Genomic DNA, 17,301 nt, shown 5'->3' with positions numbered 1-17,301 from the left:
GAGTAGGGAAGGTGCCACTTGTCCCTCAGCTCAGCCCTACAACCCACCGGGCTGCGGATACCGCAGGGCCTTGGCGCCGCGCAAGGACAGGAGACAGCTTGTTGCGGATTCATTTATATACAGAACCAGACCATTAATGTGGACGCAGATCGGGGTTTGGGATTTGGTAAGAGCCTTGAAACAGTGCCAGCAGCCCAGCCACAACCCCGCAGAAAAGAGGCGTGAAGCGTGCGTCACGGCGGTGACTCCGGCCCAGCCTTATCTCCTGCTCCCTAGCCCCAAAGGCCACACCAGCGAGGGCGGATGCCCCGCTGCCCAGGCTAGCGAGGAGCTCCCCACCGCCCGAGGGACGCGGAGGCGGGTGGGCAGAGCAGACACCCGGGAGGCTCAGCAGGAGCCTCGCGGCTTTGAGGGCCCCGGCTCCCAGCCCCAAGTGGGGCAGCGCCCGGAGCAGGCCCTGTCGGGGCCCGCCAGGTGGTCGGCTGGGGCGCCTGCCCCTTTAAGAAGCGGGTGAGGGCACGTATGCTTCTCTCCTTCCTCTTCCGCCCGGGCTCGGGTGGGAGTGGTGCGCATGCGCGCAGCCAGCACGCGACGAGTCGCTGGGCCGGGGCGGGTGAAGAGCGACGCCGGTCATTGGCTTTGAGGGCGTGCGGTGCGTGCGCATGCGCAGAGGGCGGATCACCGCCTTCTCTCCTCCCTCTTCCCCGCCCTCGCAGCCCCGCGCGCAGGCGCGCTGCGGGAAGGAGACGGCCTCTCCCTGGCGCATGCGCGCCGCCCGCCCCGCCCCGTTCCCAGCGTGCCCCGCGCGGTGAAGAAGCGGCGGCTGCAGGCTGGGGGCATTTTGTGTCCGCGGTAGCAGCGGTTGAGAGACAAGATGGCGGCGGCGGCCGAGTGAGGAACCGGCGGCGGCCGCGACCCGGCGGAGTCAGCGGGCTTCGCGTTTCCCTTCCCCTTCCCCCTCTCCCTATCCCTGCCCTCACAGCACCTCGGGGGCCGCCCCTCGTCTTTTCTGGAGGGCGCCGAGAGCCGAGCGCCGCCCGGCCGGGGAGCGGGACAGAGCCGCGCAGGGGGGCGCCCGCCGGAGGGGCCCGGCTGGAGCTGAGCAGCGGGGACCAGCCTGCCTTGTTCTGCCTCCCCCCCCCCCCCCCCTCTTTTCCCTCCCCTGCCCCTTTCCCCTCCTCTGGGGCGGCGGTAGAGCCCTCTTTCTCCCCCCGAGCCTCTCAGCTCCGGGAGGGCCCCTCAGCCGCCCCTCGCCATGGCGAGTAGCAGCGGCTCCAAGGCCGAGTTCATTGTCGGAGGCAAATACAAGCTGGTGCGGAAGATCGGCTCGGGCTCCTTCGGGGACATCTATTTGGCGATCAACATCACCAACGGGGAGGTAAGGACGGCTCGCACTCCCTCAGCTCCTCGGGCCCGTCGGCGCGGTCCTTTCCGCAGCTCGGGGGGAACCGGAGGCCAGCGATAACCTTTCCGAGGCCGACTTGAAGCCTGGTTTTGCTCCCTCTACCGCTGCCTGCGAGGCACCGGGCGGCCCCGTCGCGCCAGGGGTGGCTATGCCGCCCTCCGCAGGGTGGGGGAGTGGAGGTGCGTACCCCGGGGTTGAGGGGCTTTCCCCCCCCCGAGGGCCATCATCGCCGGGGGGCGGGGGGCACTGCCCCTTCCGACAGCAGAGCCGTGCGATCGTGGTCTCCCCCACCCAGCAGCTGCATAGCTCGCTTGCGAGTGCTAGGGAGAGGAGACCACCATTGTGGGAAAACATACTTTGTCTTTTATGAGCAGCCAAAGTCGCCCCTCTCCCGCCAATCACCTCTCCCCCTTTCTCTCAGCTGGGGAACACTTTATCTCATTTTCGTCAACAGTAATAGAAACAAAGAAGATCCCCTGTTTCTTCAGCTTTTTTTCCTTGGTGTTTTTTTTTATCTTCTTCCCCCTCACGGCTCTGAGCTGTAAAGAAGAAACACCCACGTATGTTCTTCCTCAGTTATATGGATCTGAAGACTTTACATCTCCAGCTCAGTTTCATGACCTGGGATGGATATTTATGTACAAATCATCAGGATATGGATTTTATTTGAAGATGCTACAAAATGCAGGACATTGAGCACCAAGAGCCTAAAAAAAAAATATACCTCAAAGCATTTGCAGCAGGGGTGTGTGTGGGATATTGAAGTGTTGTGCCCCTTAAACCTCAGTGGCAAGGCTGTGCTTGATGGACGCTCTGCTCTGACTCCTTGTTCCCTTTCGCTGTAGGAAGTTGCTGTAAAGTTGGAGTCTCAGAAGGCTAGACATCCCCAGCTGCTGTATGAAAGCAAACTATACAAGATTCTGCAGGGAGGAGTTGGCATCCCACATATACGGTAGGAATCATTCATGTATGCCAGTACAGTGACTTTTCTTTAACGTTAGTGTGAGGCAGGACACCACCATTAAAAAGAGATTTATGTGGGAGGGATTGGGCTGTTGGGGGGGAAGGTGCTTCATTCCAAGCTGTACAACTAGTTGGGTATCCTCCACACCGGCCTGCTGTATTTTCTTACCCATACATACTGTGCTTTGAAAGTGAGATCTTCAGCAGTTCCTGAGCTGTGAGAAATTCTTGTCGTGTTTAGAACAAAGTGTGAGACTGTTTTGGTGAGAGCCAATGCTCTTGATGAAGTAGAGAGTTTGGAGCCGGTACTGGAAATGGCTGCTTTCTTTTGTTGCTTGCTTTTTTTCTTTTTTTTTTTTTTTTGTTCCAACATGTCTTCCTCCTCCGCTCAGAAAATGGCGGATGGACGTGATTAACCCTCCCCCTTCTCGTGTTGGGACAAGGGACGTGCTCAGGCATGTATCTTTTCCTTTCATAGTTATGTGCTGCAAGGCTTGAGACTACAGAGAACCTCAACCGGGAATGAAATGGCAGCCCCTTTCTGTGACCCGCAACAGATGCGTCACTAGGATTTCCATACAGTTAAAGTGCCAAGATTAATCCCTCCCAATTGCTCTTTATGCGGCTTCCTTGTTTCATATTCTGTCTGAAACTTTTGATAGTGTTTAATAATTTCCTGATCTGGAAGAAAATCAGTGGTGCAGCAGACTCTAGGAGGAGTTATTTCTCTTGAGATTATTGAGGTGTTATACTGGGTTAGTTCCCAACTACTGAATCTATGCATCAGAATAGATTAAGTAAAACTTCGGTTTTCTCCAGAAAGACTTTGTACAAGAAGTTGTTCTTTTTTTAAACTTTATTAATAATTGGTTTTAAAGTTAGTATTTCTTATGTTTGCGCTATGGCATAAAGGAATTTTTTTCCATGCAGAAATGGTTTCAATTTAGATATTGGGTCAAACTGTGGATTCCATTTAATCTGTTAACCCTTTCCTGACTTTGTTGTGTGTGCATCTATATCAATAGTGGTCTGTAGAGTCTTACTGTAAGGTCATAGTGATGACATATTCTAGATGATGTATTAATTTTAACAAAACCTAAAACAAGTTTGCATTTCTGAGGTTAATAGCTCCTCCCCCCTCCCCCAACACAACTGGCTGTAGTCCTGAATGTAAGTTGGAGCTATATAGCAGACGAGACAGTGTTGTCTTGGCCATCTGTCCTCATTCACTACAGCCTTTTGCAGGAATAGAATAAACATACCTGAATTAAGCAGAATACTTGCAGCTTAAACAGAGTTGCTTATGTGAAAACAGATTTGGTCTTTATTTTAGACTACAGTTTCCTCCTTTTCTTCAAATGACTGCCTTTATTTCACAACTGAAAGAATAGAAATTGCATTTTGGAAAGCTATCACAGTATAGTTAATGTGCAAAACCAGGGATAACTGGGAAAACAGCCAAAGCAAGTGGATATCAGGTGTTTCATCGCAAAACTGGAAAAGCAGACATTCTTAAACTATTTTTTTGAAAAAGTAAACGAATATTTGGTCCTATAACAAGGCCTAAGTTGCAAACTTTTCAACTTTTCCATGTTACAGAAGTGAACTACTGTTTTAAGTTCTTGGATTTGGTTAAAATCCCCTGTGAGAGTGTTTTATTTAACGCTGAAATACTGGAAGTAATCTTGCATGTTGAGAAACTTGCTTCTAGCTTCAATTACAGCAGTCATCTTTAAGTTTTCTTTTCTCTGTATTTGATGTTCTTGTATCAGACTTTGTTTTCTGTATAACCAGTGAGTGTGGTTTAGAAGTCTCACCACCACGGGGGAACTACAACCTTAACACACACTTCCTCCCCGCCCCCCCCCCCCCCCAATAATACAAGATTACAAGAATCTGAATAAGAATGGACAACTGAGGCAATACTCAAAACAACTCAAATTGATTCATAGACTCATTGTGCTAAAGGTATGTGATCTGTTTAATAATGTCAGTGAGTCTTAAAAGTTTTTCACTTTCAGGTTCTCACAGTGTTAATCTTTGTAGTATTCTTCTAGAAAAGTGTCTTTCAGAAAATTTTTGGAAACACCTTTTTTTGTCTTCAGAAGCAGCATGAATTTTAAATCTATTTGTATGTATCAGATGCTGCTTGACAGGTTCTTTGACTAGGCTTCTGTTACTAGTTGTCGTCTTGCTGTATGACATCTGGTGAGGCTTGAAGAAATCTAAAATAATATTTTTACATTTATCTTCTTTAAAAGGAAGCTGAGCAGAGTACCCAGCGCAGTTCTTGTGGCAAATGTTAAAACGTGATGTGTTCGGTAGAAGTAGAATCCATGGTACTGTGAATCTAAGCAGAAGGATTTGGCCTACCAAACGAGATGTATCACTGTGGTGCTTAACAAGGATATGTCTTTGAATAAGTGATTACAAAGAGTAAGACCAAAGTGAAATAACTGTGCATATTGTTTCAGACAATTCAAGTTTTTCTGACATGCGTTTTTGGCAGCAGCTAAGCTGGGAAAATGTATGACTTTGTACTTAGGTCACTTTGCATGTGTAATTGATAATACACATTCTGCTATTGTTTTATAATGGTATGCTGTCAAGTTGGAATAAGCTGTTCTTGGCTCAGTATGTTTAGAAGGATGAATCAAGTTGAAGGAAAATCTTTCAAGACATTTGTTAAAATTTCTGTAATGTGACACCTTTAAACAACAGCAGCCCAAACAGACCATTTGATAGAAAATTGAGGAATCATTCTAAGCTTTTCCTGTTGCCATGCTGTGTAAGCTGGGCTCAGCAGCATTTTTATCTCAGTGCTACACATCTGGCAAACAGAGCCACATAATCTTGCATTCCTCATTTAAGGCTGAGGGACTTGTTGTCTATTTTTCATCTACTTGAGTAATGCATTGGCCAAAATCAATGTACTAGAAGTTGCATTATGTGGCTTTGATTACTAAAGTGGTCTGCTGTGGTTCTTTGACTCACAAAGCTGAAATAATAGGTGAGGTATGGATTGCTCATTCATTTTGGGCACCTGTTCTGAATTCTGCCCTTTAGATGTGATTGCAAACTTATAATGGTATGGTAGTGTATCTGGAGTGTCACTTAAATTATCTAGAACCAAGCAATTTTTTAAATAGTCTTTAAGGTTGATTTGATGGCCTTTCTGGCTGATTGCAAGAAAGCTAATGAGGAAAATCTCAGGTTTGGAGTTAAAAGTTTTTTAATATTGCTTCTGTGGAATCAGCTGTGAGCCTTCACTTGTCATGACGGGGTGAACAAGGGGCCTTGGTACTCCCACTGTAACAGAACATGTTTGCACATAAAATAGCAAAAACTGAGATTGGAGTGTCTTTATTTTCTGAATATTCTAAACCCTTGTTTCCTGGAACAGTAGCAAAGTTTTGGAACTTGTCTGAAGAGTTTCACAAAACCTTATATAAATGCTCTACAGATTTTTAAGCTGTGGTTTGTTCTTGATGTACAAATTTTGGTTAATTATTACCTTCATTTTTCACAAAAGGCTCTTGAACCAAGCTTAACATTCTAACAATCTGATCTGCCTTTAGGACCCAATGCAAAGTCTGCAGTATTCTGCTGGGCTTATTCTCATTGTTCTCAGCCATCAGCTGTCTTTTTCTTTTTTCCTCTCTTTTTCAGTGGCACAGCATTTTTAGCTGTAATCTTGTTAACTGGACACTGATCCTGTTAGTTTGGACTATCTACCTTTATTCCTGAATTCTTGGTTCTGGCTTGGAGGAATGCAGCAGAGTGTTTGCTGATTTTTGTATGTTGTTCTGTTCATACTGTAAGTGTTAAACCACTCTTGACAAAAGCAATTCTTCAAGTTATCTGTGACAGCCACTCTTGATTTTTGCAATTTGTGGTGTTTATCAACTATTGTTTGTGTCCTTTGCGAAGATTACCTTTAGATGCTCTTTTAGACATACTTTTGAAAGAAAAGTGGGCTTCAGATTTTTCTCCTGACAGTATCATGGGATAACTTGTTTTCATTATTATCCGTTTCAAATGGAAAACAGCTATGATGGAACCAGCTGTGGCTATTGGTAATGTATTAGAAGTGTTGCACTTAAGAGCAGGAAGAGAGCCTAGTGAATGTGAAACAGATACTGCATGTATTCTTGTGTGGGCAAGGCCAAAGAGATACTGTACAGCATGTGAGGCTAATCAAGGTGATATTTAAGTTTAGTAATTTTGCAAGTTTAGAAACCAAAAGCTACTGACTTAGTGATTTTTTTTTAACGTTCTCTTGCAAACTGAACAAGTAAATACTTAGGTTTCTGAACTTTTCAATGCAGTAATGTCTTGCAAAATATTTTGATGTTGAGAAATTCAGTATTGCCACCCATGCATCACTACGCAATCTTCTAAATAGTGAAACATTGTAAAGTTTGTGGCAAAAAAAATCTATAAAAGCATCTACAATTTTTGTTCTTCTGGTTGCTTACTGCCGTGGTGTTGGATAATCAATAACAGACTGTGTCTGTATTCACCTTCACTAAGTAACACAAGTAATGGAAAAAAATGTGGTCAAGTTTGGTAATCTTAGGGTTGTTCTCACAATGGATTTTTCCTTCAGCACTTCAGATTTTGATCTCTTTCAGCAGTGCTTAAAAATCTGTAAATACACCTCTCAAACACCTTTGTTTTAAACTGTTTTCCCAATAACTTCCTGCAGCATAAAAAAACCAAAACACGCACACACACAAAACCCCAGAACCACCACTGAAAAAATACCCACCAAACCCACAAACAAAAAACCCTACCCCCTCCAACACTTCCCCCCCAACAAAAAGAAAAAAACAAAACAAAACTAAACTAGTAGTCGGGTAAAGTCTGAAAAGTTTTCTGTCTTTTCATTGGTAAGACTGATACTTTCTAGGTCTGCAAGTAATGAGGAGGAAGGTTCTAGCAATACAGCCTCCTATTAATTAACCTTCTGTTATTACTTAAGGCTGCATACTGAAGGGCAGAACCACCCTACTGGATAAGGGGAAGCCTGTTGTTCTGGTAGCTAAAAGTAAAATCGGAAGCTAGTCTTTTAAATTGATACCCAAAATTTTTCTACTGAGAGAATTAATATCTTGAAACAAAATGTATTTCATGTTTTATAACAATCTAAACTTCTGTCTTAATTGGTCTTCATGGACCCCTTAGAAGCATCCAAGAGAGACCACAGTTTGAAAACAAATGAAGCTATCCTTTTTTCACTTTGTGGGGTTTTTTCTTTTTTCTCCTTGCCTTAGCTCAGCCTTTGCAGAAGGAGCTGCAAAAGTATGCAGTTTCCATTCAGTGTTACTGTTTGGAATAGGTGATGAGCAGAGGTACTACTGAAACACTGTTTTCCTCAACAATGTTCCCTGTACCTACTGTGGATTAATGGATTACCTTCTCAACTGAACTGAACCTTCTGACTTTGATGGAAGAAACTTGACTTGGGTTCTCCTCACTTCCTACCAGGTGTTAGTATACCTCATTAAACAGCTTGCAAAACAGCAAGTCAGCTACATGGAAGTATGTATGTATGCAACATAAGACTAGGCAGATGAAATGACCTTATTGCTTAGGAGATGAGTTGCACTGGCATACTTCACGTATTCGTGTTTCTCTCATAACTGTACAAAAAATGATACAGAATTTTATTTATAGAGTCTATCTAACTTCATAGCGTAGGGTGTTCATTGCTGTTTCTTTCTTTAGTACTTGGGTGGCCTAATTCATACTCACCATGGCAACTAACGTTAGATGACATCTGCTAAATATTCCACTTCAGTATTTCAGTCATGCCATATTATGTTAAGTTCATTTATATTACTCGTAGCTGGCTAACAGTTAAGAAGTACTTTTCCAGCTTCAGGGGAAATAAACTAGAAATACAAAATATGTGTCAATTTAGACATGAATCTTATGATGCTAGATTACCTTTCTTATATGTGTTGCTTCAGTATCTGTTAAGACTCAAATTAGTATATTTTTACAGGCAGAATATGCTTCCCAATTTGTCTGAAACTTCATTATTTGTCAGGAGATGTCTGTCCTGAGAAGTCTAGAACATGGGACCAGAAGGAACCACTTTGGTCCAAATCCAGCACCTGTTTTGGACAGCATGCTGTTTTTTCTGTGAATCAGTCAGGTGCAATGTTAAAACTTTCTAGGCTAGCATGGCAGCACTCATGATTCTGTTGTCAGAGGGAGAGCTTCTGTGCCTAAAGATAAATGCTTGTACCCATAGGCAGTCAGCTCCTATTTATTTCTTCCCTAATTTTTTTTTTAATAACCTTCTCCCAGTTACAGTCCTTCCGTATCTATAAAGAATAGTTGTATAACTCCGTAGCTGCCTTGCTGAGCTGTTTGAATACATGATTACAGAGGTCACCACCTTCCCATCTTTTTTGAAGTCTCTTTCCTCTCCCTGTTCTGATTGGGTTTTCCTTTTCTGAATGTTGTTGACAGGGCTTGCACATCAGTGCCTTAAGCATTGATACAGATTGCTTCAGTTTCTGTGTAGAATACCTGTACTTTTCCTGTTTAGGATTACTTATTATTTTTCAGTGATGCCTGGTACTAGAACTGTATGATTATAGGGAGGTCTGTGTTTTCTTTTTAGTCACATCATCTGACTAATGCCTAGTTCAGAGACTTTTGTATAAATGACTTAGTGCTTGCAGAAATGGAATACAGTTCCAGAGTGTTCATCAGTTCAGTGTCATTTGGTTTTCTGTAGGATGTCTGAATCCTTTGTGTTCATGAGGCCTTCCAGACTTGCATATTCACCCTCATGTGCCTGCTGACTTGTCAAACTTATTAACAAGGTGATCTCAGGTAGTTCTAGTAGTAAGTTCTTTCCAGCTTGCTTGTTCACTGTATGCTTTTACTGGCTTTCTTATCCACCTTAGTTCTTCTGACAATCTCCATTTTTGTCATGTGAACTCTTCCACTTAGTGTTTGAAAGCCCAAGTGCTGGGAAACTAATTGCATAGGACAGGGTAATCATAGGGTCACATACCATGAATTATGAAAGTGACAAAAGTTTATGTAATCTGAAAGAAGTTGAAATTGGCCTTTTTTTTCTTTTTATGTGACTGTAAAGGTTTCTGGAAGTCTAAAGGTTTGAGTTTAACTACTCGGATCTTGTCACAGAAGCATTGTACTTCCTTGCAGTGAGGCACCAGGAGATTTTTTTTTTTTTTTTTTTTGTCTTACAAAAGCATGACCTTCTTTGGTTCTGTTTGTAATTTCAGGTTGCCACAGCCTCCACTGGCATGGTCAATGATCTAACTGACAGAAGCCTTAGAGGAGTCTAGGTTACTTGGCAAAGCAGACGTTGGTCAAGGAGAGCTTTTATTCAGCTGGAATGAAATAGTCTTGTCATAGTTGCTCTGTTAGTAGGAACACTTTCTTGTGGCACTGAGCTGATGTTCTGGGTTTGTATATAATAAGTTGACAAAATGACATGCCATTATGCTAATGGTGACAATGCCTTTACTGCCTTCATGGTTTCAGAATGCATGGTATTTGGAGTTTCTTTACCAGTGATGAACAGCTGTGCATTTATTCAGTAATTTAGTTCTTCTTGATCTAAATTTGAGATTTTTTTCATGTGAATCTTCTGAATCCTTTTATTCTCACACAGCTTTGATAATTGCGCTGGTTTTGTTATCTTGTTGTAATTACAAGTGCCAGTGTAATGGATTAAACTGCTGGTTGCCTATTAAAATTGTGTAAGTGGTACCATAGTCTGAAACTGAGCCTATAATTTCATGGCCTGTGTCTGAATTCTGTTAGCCCTTTGCCTACCTTTCTTTGCTAGCTGACCTACCTCAATGTGACCCTTTCAAAGGATGATAAATGAGATGTGAAGAGAATATTATAACTAAATGAAATGTTTTCTTAGTTAATAGCTTTTGTTTGTTTTTTCTAACAAATTTTCTCAAACATTTCTTTTGTCATTGACATTTGTGAAATATGCAGTTGCTGAAATAGACATACAATTTTTGAAAGATGTAGCTCTGAAAACAGAAAGGGATTTTAAGTTTTGGTAGACCTGACTGCAGTATTTGCTACTAAGTGCTAGATGTGTGTCAGTATTTCACTTGTTTGTCTCAAGGTTAGTCAAGAGAATTAAAAAAACACCCCACATGAGTTCAAGTAAACATTCACTTGTCATGTGATCTGGCATCATACCCGCTTTACTGTATGGGATTTGGAAACTGAATACTTTCAGACCGCTGTGCCATGTGACTTAGTTGTTCAGCATAGAGCTACGAATACTGAAATTCAAGATGTTACAAAATTTCAGCTGTATACCTATACTGGGACAATATATCAGGTGGCTAAACCACTTGATTTGACAACTTGATGTGGTGTGTCTTGGTCTTTCACATTAGACAAGTCACTGAAGTCAAATTAAGGTCACTGTTCAATCTTTAACCATGCTTTGACAGAAAGCTTCATAAAGGATATTTACTGTATTCTAACTGATCTGTAGTAATTTGATCTGTAGCTTTAAACAGATGAGGCAAGGGAGAGTGACGAAGCATTTTTATGCATGCGTGAGCTTGGGCACGTCTTACAGCTTGAATATGGACTAAGGTTCTTAACAGCTGTATCAGATGTTACAGTGTTACACTGCCAGTTCAAGGATAAATCTTAGCTCTTCAATACTAATGTTGTCCTGTTAGTGTTTTGTGTAGTCTTCAGTAAGATCATCTACTGCTGTTCTTCAGGAAAGCTGATAATAATCTGTACTTGGTGTGGGTTTTTGGCATAAGGAGGTATAAATGGGCCTGTGCTACAGAATCAAAATTCTCCATTTAGGAAATATGTCCTCATGGGACATACAGCACTGTGGGAACAAACTGGAGAAATAATGAGTTTTCCTAGTCTAGTAATTCAGCTTTTCTTTTTGAAATAATACATTGTATGTAACTATATGCAATGTCATTACCCACCCAAAGTGAACTGTCTAGTTAAATCTCTTGCCCCCACTTTCCACTCCCCTCCAGAACTCTCCCTGCTTAAAATGTATTGCTGCTCTTGCTTCTTTAGTATGAGACAGTACTTCCAACTGTTCTTTAAAAAAAAAAAAAAAGTCCATGGAGCTCTAACAGACATGTGGGACACTTGTGTTCTGAGATGCTAGTGTCATCTAATAGTTGCCCAGGGCTTTGTATGGATCATTCCTTCATATTAGTAGTTCACTCCAAGTTTCATTGCTGATGCAGTATTAGAACTCCTGAAGATTTCTCTTTGAGACACTAGCTTTTTTTTTTTTAGAGTTGTGCTCACTTCATTGCCATGTTGTTTTGCACTTTAACCCAGTAGTGTTAAAACATGCATGCCAAAGTGCTCTGAATTTGTGTTCATCCAAAATGTGTGCTTATATGCCATCTTAAATTGATTATGCGAATAAGGGAGTAAGGAGTACTTGCCAAGCTCTTATGTATCATAATATCCAAGGTTCCTAAGAAGAGCCAAGACTTCCAGCATTTTTACTCAGAGCTGCCAGTAGTAGCAGCTACTGGACTTTGAATGGACATGATGTAGCCTTACTTCTTAATCCCATTTTCCCTGGAAATGTTCCAAGGGAAATGAAAACTTACTTCCAATGTTAGCAAAGTAAATAAAGCACAAGTTACTCCAATACCCTAGCAGAAGTTTCAGTTGCCAGTAGTGAAAGGAATAGATGTAGCAGTCTTCTGTGAGGAATTACAGGCAGGTAAATATGAAAATGAAATGTTAAGAGGTCCCGTCTTACTTCTTTGTCTTGCAGAGTTGATTCTGCTTTCCACTAGTGCAAAATGGTCAGGAGCTTAAAATTTTCACATGCATATGTAGAAGTAGGCCAAATGGAGGTTGTGCAATCAACCTGAATTACTACACTTACTAAGCAGAGATCCCTATAGAGGAACCAAATGCTTTTTAAAATACAGCTCCCAGGGTAGGCTTCTTTTTCATCAGCTTCACTTTTTCTGTGATGCTGTAACTAAATTTTCTTAGCTCAGTTGAAGACTGGTCTTTGATCCTTTTCCCTTATACTGTAGTCTCTTGGGCACTGAACCTTTACTGTACTGAACAGTTATGCTCAGCATTTGAATTGGACTTCAATTCTTGAAGAAAATCTTATTTTATCTAGATCTTGATTTACTCCTCTGCTTCAATTCGGCTTGTTATTCTTTAGACTTTTTCACAACAAACCTAAATTTCATATGACAGAACAACTAGGCAGGTCATTTGGTCCAGTTTTCATTACTCTAGATGACCATAATGTTTAATTTTCAGCTGTGACCTACTGAGTTGTTTATAAAGCCTTGTCAAAACTACTCAGCCGTTTGCATAGGTGACTTTGATAGTAACCAAGAAGTAGATTTACAGGCATAGTCAGTAATTCTTGAACTGAAGTTGGTTTGTAGTTGATTAAGAACTTTTCTCAGCAGCATCTCATTTTGACTCTTTCTCCATCCCTGCATTGCATGTTTAAAATACTCTTCTTGGCTGCTCTTGCAGTTGAAACTAGCTTCTGATCATTCCTTAAAAGGCCTTAGCTAGGCAGGTCTTTTCAAAATGCTTACGTTTCATGGCTCGGTGTCAGATTGCAGTGTGAATATTAACCTTTTCATAAATTGCAGACTTTATCAAATAATACCATCAGCATGCTTTCTTAGTTGAGTCACTTGTAAGTTGGGGGTTTTTTGTACATCATAGTACATTCAGTGACTCTTGAGAAGGTAAAAACTGATAAATAGTACTTGCAGTATTGGTATGATCATTAACATGTCTGAGGAAAACTGTTTTGTTGACATTTCATTTGAATGACTGCTTTCAAAATACGTATTTTATCCATCCTCTCCTGATGCAGGGAATGAGTGAAGGTCCTAGACTGACCCATAAAACAATGAGTGTGATCCACAGCTCATATATAACTTTTATCAAATTCATAACAATGCATTACAAAGTGCACGGCTTCTACTAGAATCCTGACAGTGGGAAGGTACAGGCCAGTAGTTCCTGAAACAAACAGAAATATAGAATCTTTTCTCTGTGTTTTTTAAATGTTTTACTCTACTATCCTGGGTAAGCTTGGAATCCTGTGAGTAACAAGGAATTTGTCAGCTTTATCAGTGGTAACAACTTTCCAGACAACTGTGCATTAGTCTCCTGGAGTCATTGCCTAAAGTGGAAATAAAATGTCTATACAGATGTCGTGGCTTAACCCCAGCCAGCAACTAAACACCACGCAGCCGCTCTATCACTCCCCCCTCAGCTAGACAGGGGAGAGAAAATACAAGAAAAGGCTTGTGGGCAGAGATAAGGACAGGGAGAGATCACTCAACCAATTGCCGTCATGGGCAAAACAGACTTGACTTGGGGAAAATTAACTTAATTTATTGCCAATCAAACCAGAGTAGGGTAATGAGAAATAAAACCAAATCTTTGAAACACCCTTCCCCTACACCTCCCTTCTTCCCAGGCACAGCTTCTCTGCTGAATTCTCTACCTAGCCCCACGCCCCCAGCAGCACAGGGGGATGGGGAATGGGGGTTATGGCCAGTTCATCACACGTTGTCTCTGCCGCTCCTTCCTCCTCAGGGGCAGGACTCCTCACACTCTTCCCCTGCTCCAGTGTGGGGACCTTCCCATGGGAGACAGTTCTCCATGAACTTTTCCAACCTGGGTCCTTCCCACAGGCTGCAGTTCTTTGTGAACTGCTCCAGCATGGGTCACTTCCACGGGGTGCAGTCCTTCAGGCACAGACTGCTCCAGCATGGGTCCCCTGTGGGGTCACAAGTCCTGCCAGAAAACCTGCTCCGTGGGTTCCTATCTCCACAGATCTGCAGGTCCTGCCAGGAGCCTGCTCCAGCATGGGCTTCCCACAGGGTCACAGCCTCCTTCGGGCATCCACCTGCTCTGGCATGGGGCCCTCCGTGGGCTGCAGGTGGAGATCTGCTCCACTGTGGACCTCCATGTGCTGCAGGGGGACAGCCTGCCTCACCATGGTCTTCCCCATGGGTTGCAGGGAAATCTCTGCTCTGGTGCCTGGAGCATCTCTTCCCCCTCCTTCACTGACCTTGGTGTCTGCAGGGTTGTTTCTCTTACATGTTCTCACTCCTCTCTCTGGCTGCAATTTCTGTGCTGCAGCAATGTTTTTTTTCCTTCTTAAATATGTTATCACAGAGGCACTACCACTGTTGCTGGTTGGCTCGGCCTTGGCCAGCAGCGGGTCCATCTTGGAGCTGGCTGGCATTGGCTCTGTCAGACATAGGGGAAGCTTCTAGCAGCTTCTCACAGAAGCCGCCCCTGTAGCAACCCACCTGCTACCAAAACCTTGCCATGCAAACCCAATACAACAGATGTTTAAGCCTCAGCTACTACTGTGTTTGAGCTGAATCTTGATTTTTTTTTTTTTACCTGCATGCTCTTATTATGGGGTATATTCTTGTATTCTTGGTGTATCTTGTCTACACCTGTTGTTGGAAACTTAATACTCCTCCAGGAGAGAGCTGGTCAGTGCCTTACCCATTGACTGCTGGTACTAGGTCGTTGTCGTAAGGACTAGGTGCCTAGCAAAGGCAAAATGTAGCCTTCCAATCGATAAGGTGTTGAATCTTTACTGTTACGTACTACTAGTACTCAGCACAGCTTCATGAACAGTTTTTCACGCACACCTCACACTTAACTGTAGGTATCTGGAATGTACAGAAGGACTGTAGAGAAGAATATTCAGGTTCTGTCTTTCAGTGCCCATTTAAAATATGGAATTCACAGCTGAGATTTGCAGAAGTGAAGGGTGTGACTCCAGGTCCTCTCAGGTAGCTTAGGTAGTGAAATACTTTCCCCAAGTTGCAGATAACAAAAAGCAATACTGTGATGGAAATGCTAGATGTGTATTGGAAGGAAAAATACGCATGGGAGGCCTTCTGCTTGTCCTCACAGCATTGGTTAACATTTAATTTTTTGCCCCAAATTGATATATCGACACTTAAGGGCGGATATCACAGTCTGTTTGGCTGCAAGTGATATTTTGCTACATTCTTATTTTTGCTTTTATGACACTTAAGTGTTTTTTACTTTATGATGTTGAAAACGTGGTAAAGAGCCTTTATCTTCTACTTAATAGGACAGTAGAACTTGATTGCCGTTTGTTGAATTTGGGTGAATGAACAAACTGGTAGTATGAGTTAACTGAATGAGCTGCTTTGGTCTATTGCAGAGAAGTCACACCTGAAAACAAAGCTTAAAGCATTTAAAGATGTTTTTATGAAGTCAAATAATGCAGGAAACAATGACGGGAGTGTAAGGTGTTCTGCAGATGAGTTTCAGTTCAGACTTCGTACACATACCTCAGTATATTGATATGTAATGGTTTCTGCTTTGATTGCATTTTGATTTTGGTGTTTGGTATTTCCGTTGCTGCTAAAGTGTAGTGGTGTTTCCTCTTAAGGGAAAATTAAACATGTGCGCACACACTTGCCAACATGTGTATTCTGTTTTGTCCTCAGACTTTGCTTCCAGGGAAAGTAAGATGCTACTAGCCTTAGCTTTTAGTTAGCTTTTTGAGGTTGAACTTCACTCAGCAATGTACCCTTGTAGCTGAGAGGGCTAATGGTATCCTGGGCTGCATTAGGTTTCCTGCTAATGCTGAATAATTTTCTTTGTTGTAGGTGGTATGGTCAAGAAAAGGACTACAATGTTCTAGTTATGGATCTTCTTGGTCCCAGCCTGGAAGACCTATTCAACTTCTGTTCTCGCAGGTTTACGATGAAAACAGTACTTATGTTAGCAGACCAGGTACGTACAAATCTTACTGTGAGAAAGTTAAAAACCCTAAAGCATTTTGTGCAGCGTGGTTCTCTTTAAGCGTGTTAATGTGTTACGCAGTGTTGTGTATAGCTAAGTGAACACTTGACCTATATAGGAATGAAATAGTAGTGGTTTCTGTGTGCTGTGACATACAAAATGAACGTAGGCCTGTAGTGGGAGGACAGCGCAGGTACCAACTTCTTGATGCTGCAGATCTAACAAGTGCTAATTTAATAAAGTATCGAGACTAATATGGGTGGATTAACTCCCAATATCAGCCATGGGGGTGGTGGTAGAAGGTCTGAAGCAGTCTCTGGTCATGGATGATCTGGTTCAATGGAAATGTGCTACGTGTTGGCCAGCTGTGGTGACAGGTGGGCGACATGCAGGTCTACGGGTCTGTTCTTATTGAATGTCACTGTGCACTGACAACCTCCTGTAACTTCTAGTACCAGACCACAAGCTAATAAATACTGTTTTGGTGGTTGTGGTGCTTAAAGACAGTTCTTAAAGCTGTTGGTGGAGATGCCACTCTACCTCAAACTCAATCAAGGCCTCTAAAACTGAGGTCCATTAAGTCTCTTTCTAGCAACTGATATTTTTTCAGCTTCGTCATGAGTGCAGCATTTGAAATGGCCAGCCATATTTATTTCTCGCTATTTATTAAATAGCTTGATTGTGCTGTCTTCAGCTACTTGAAAGGCAGTAAGGGCTTCTCGAGTTGAATATTCAATGGTAGTTTAAATTTCATCTAATATTACGTAATTGATGTTAGTACCAAGTTGTCACTTAGCCAGATGCTCGTAGAATCCCAGGCTCTTGGCCAAGGAAGCTCACGGCATTTGTATGGAGACAAGGTCAGCTGTCCCTATTCTCAGCTGCCTTAAGTGAGTGGTACGCTTGCTGTAGAGAGCCATTTGCCTGCTCAGTTAGCTAGAGTTTGGGTGTTACAGCATCTCCAGGGAATCTGTATGGTTTTCGTGCCATATTCCTTTAGATGATAAACACTAATTAGTTGTCATCTGGGAAACATAGATGGGATGTATGATATCAGTGCATGGAACTGGCGTTTAGGGCATAGTCCAGTAGAACAGCTGTCAAGG

At 42.7% G+C, this 17,301-nt stretch overlaps 1 protein-coding gene across 4 annotated transcripts in view; it reads left to right on the top strand.

Moving 5' to 3' along the window:
- The first annotated feature begins 781 nt into the window (after positions 1-781).
- The window catches only part of CSNK1A1 (casein kinase 1 alpha 1), a 38,009-nt gene continuing 21,489 nt past the window's right edge, over positions 782-17,301 (top strand). For 3 of the 4 annotated variants that reach the window (XM_052816134.1, XM_052816132.1, XM_052816133.1), the window contains exons 1-3: positions 782-1,378; positions 2,251-2,357; positions 16,060-16,186. In XM_052816134.1, the coding sequence (XP_052672094.1) occupies positions 1,256-1,378; positions 2,251-2,357; positions 16,060-16,186 (357 nt within the window). In that variant the 5' untranslated portion in view covers positions 782-1,255. The remainder of the gene's footprint in view (positions 1,379-2,250; positions 2,358-16,059; positions 16,187-17,301) is intronic. The other variant, XM_052816135.1, reaches the window with a different exon arrangement.

Source organism: Harpia harpyja, chromosome 20 (genome assembly GCF_026419915.1).
Source record: "Harpia harpyja isolate bHarHar1 chromosome 20, bHarHar1 primary haplotype, whole genome shotgun sequence".
NCBI lineage: Eukaryota > Metazoa > Chordata > Aves > Accipitriformes > Accipitridae > Harpia > Harpia harpyja.
Note: the sequence above shows the minus strand (reverse complement) of the source record. Positions and strands in the feature narration are given on the sequence as shown.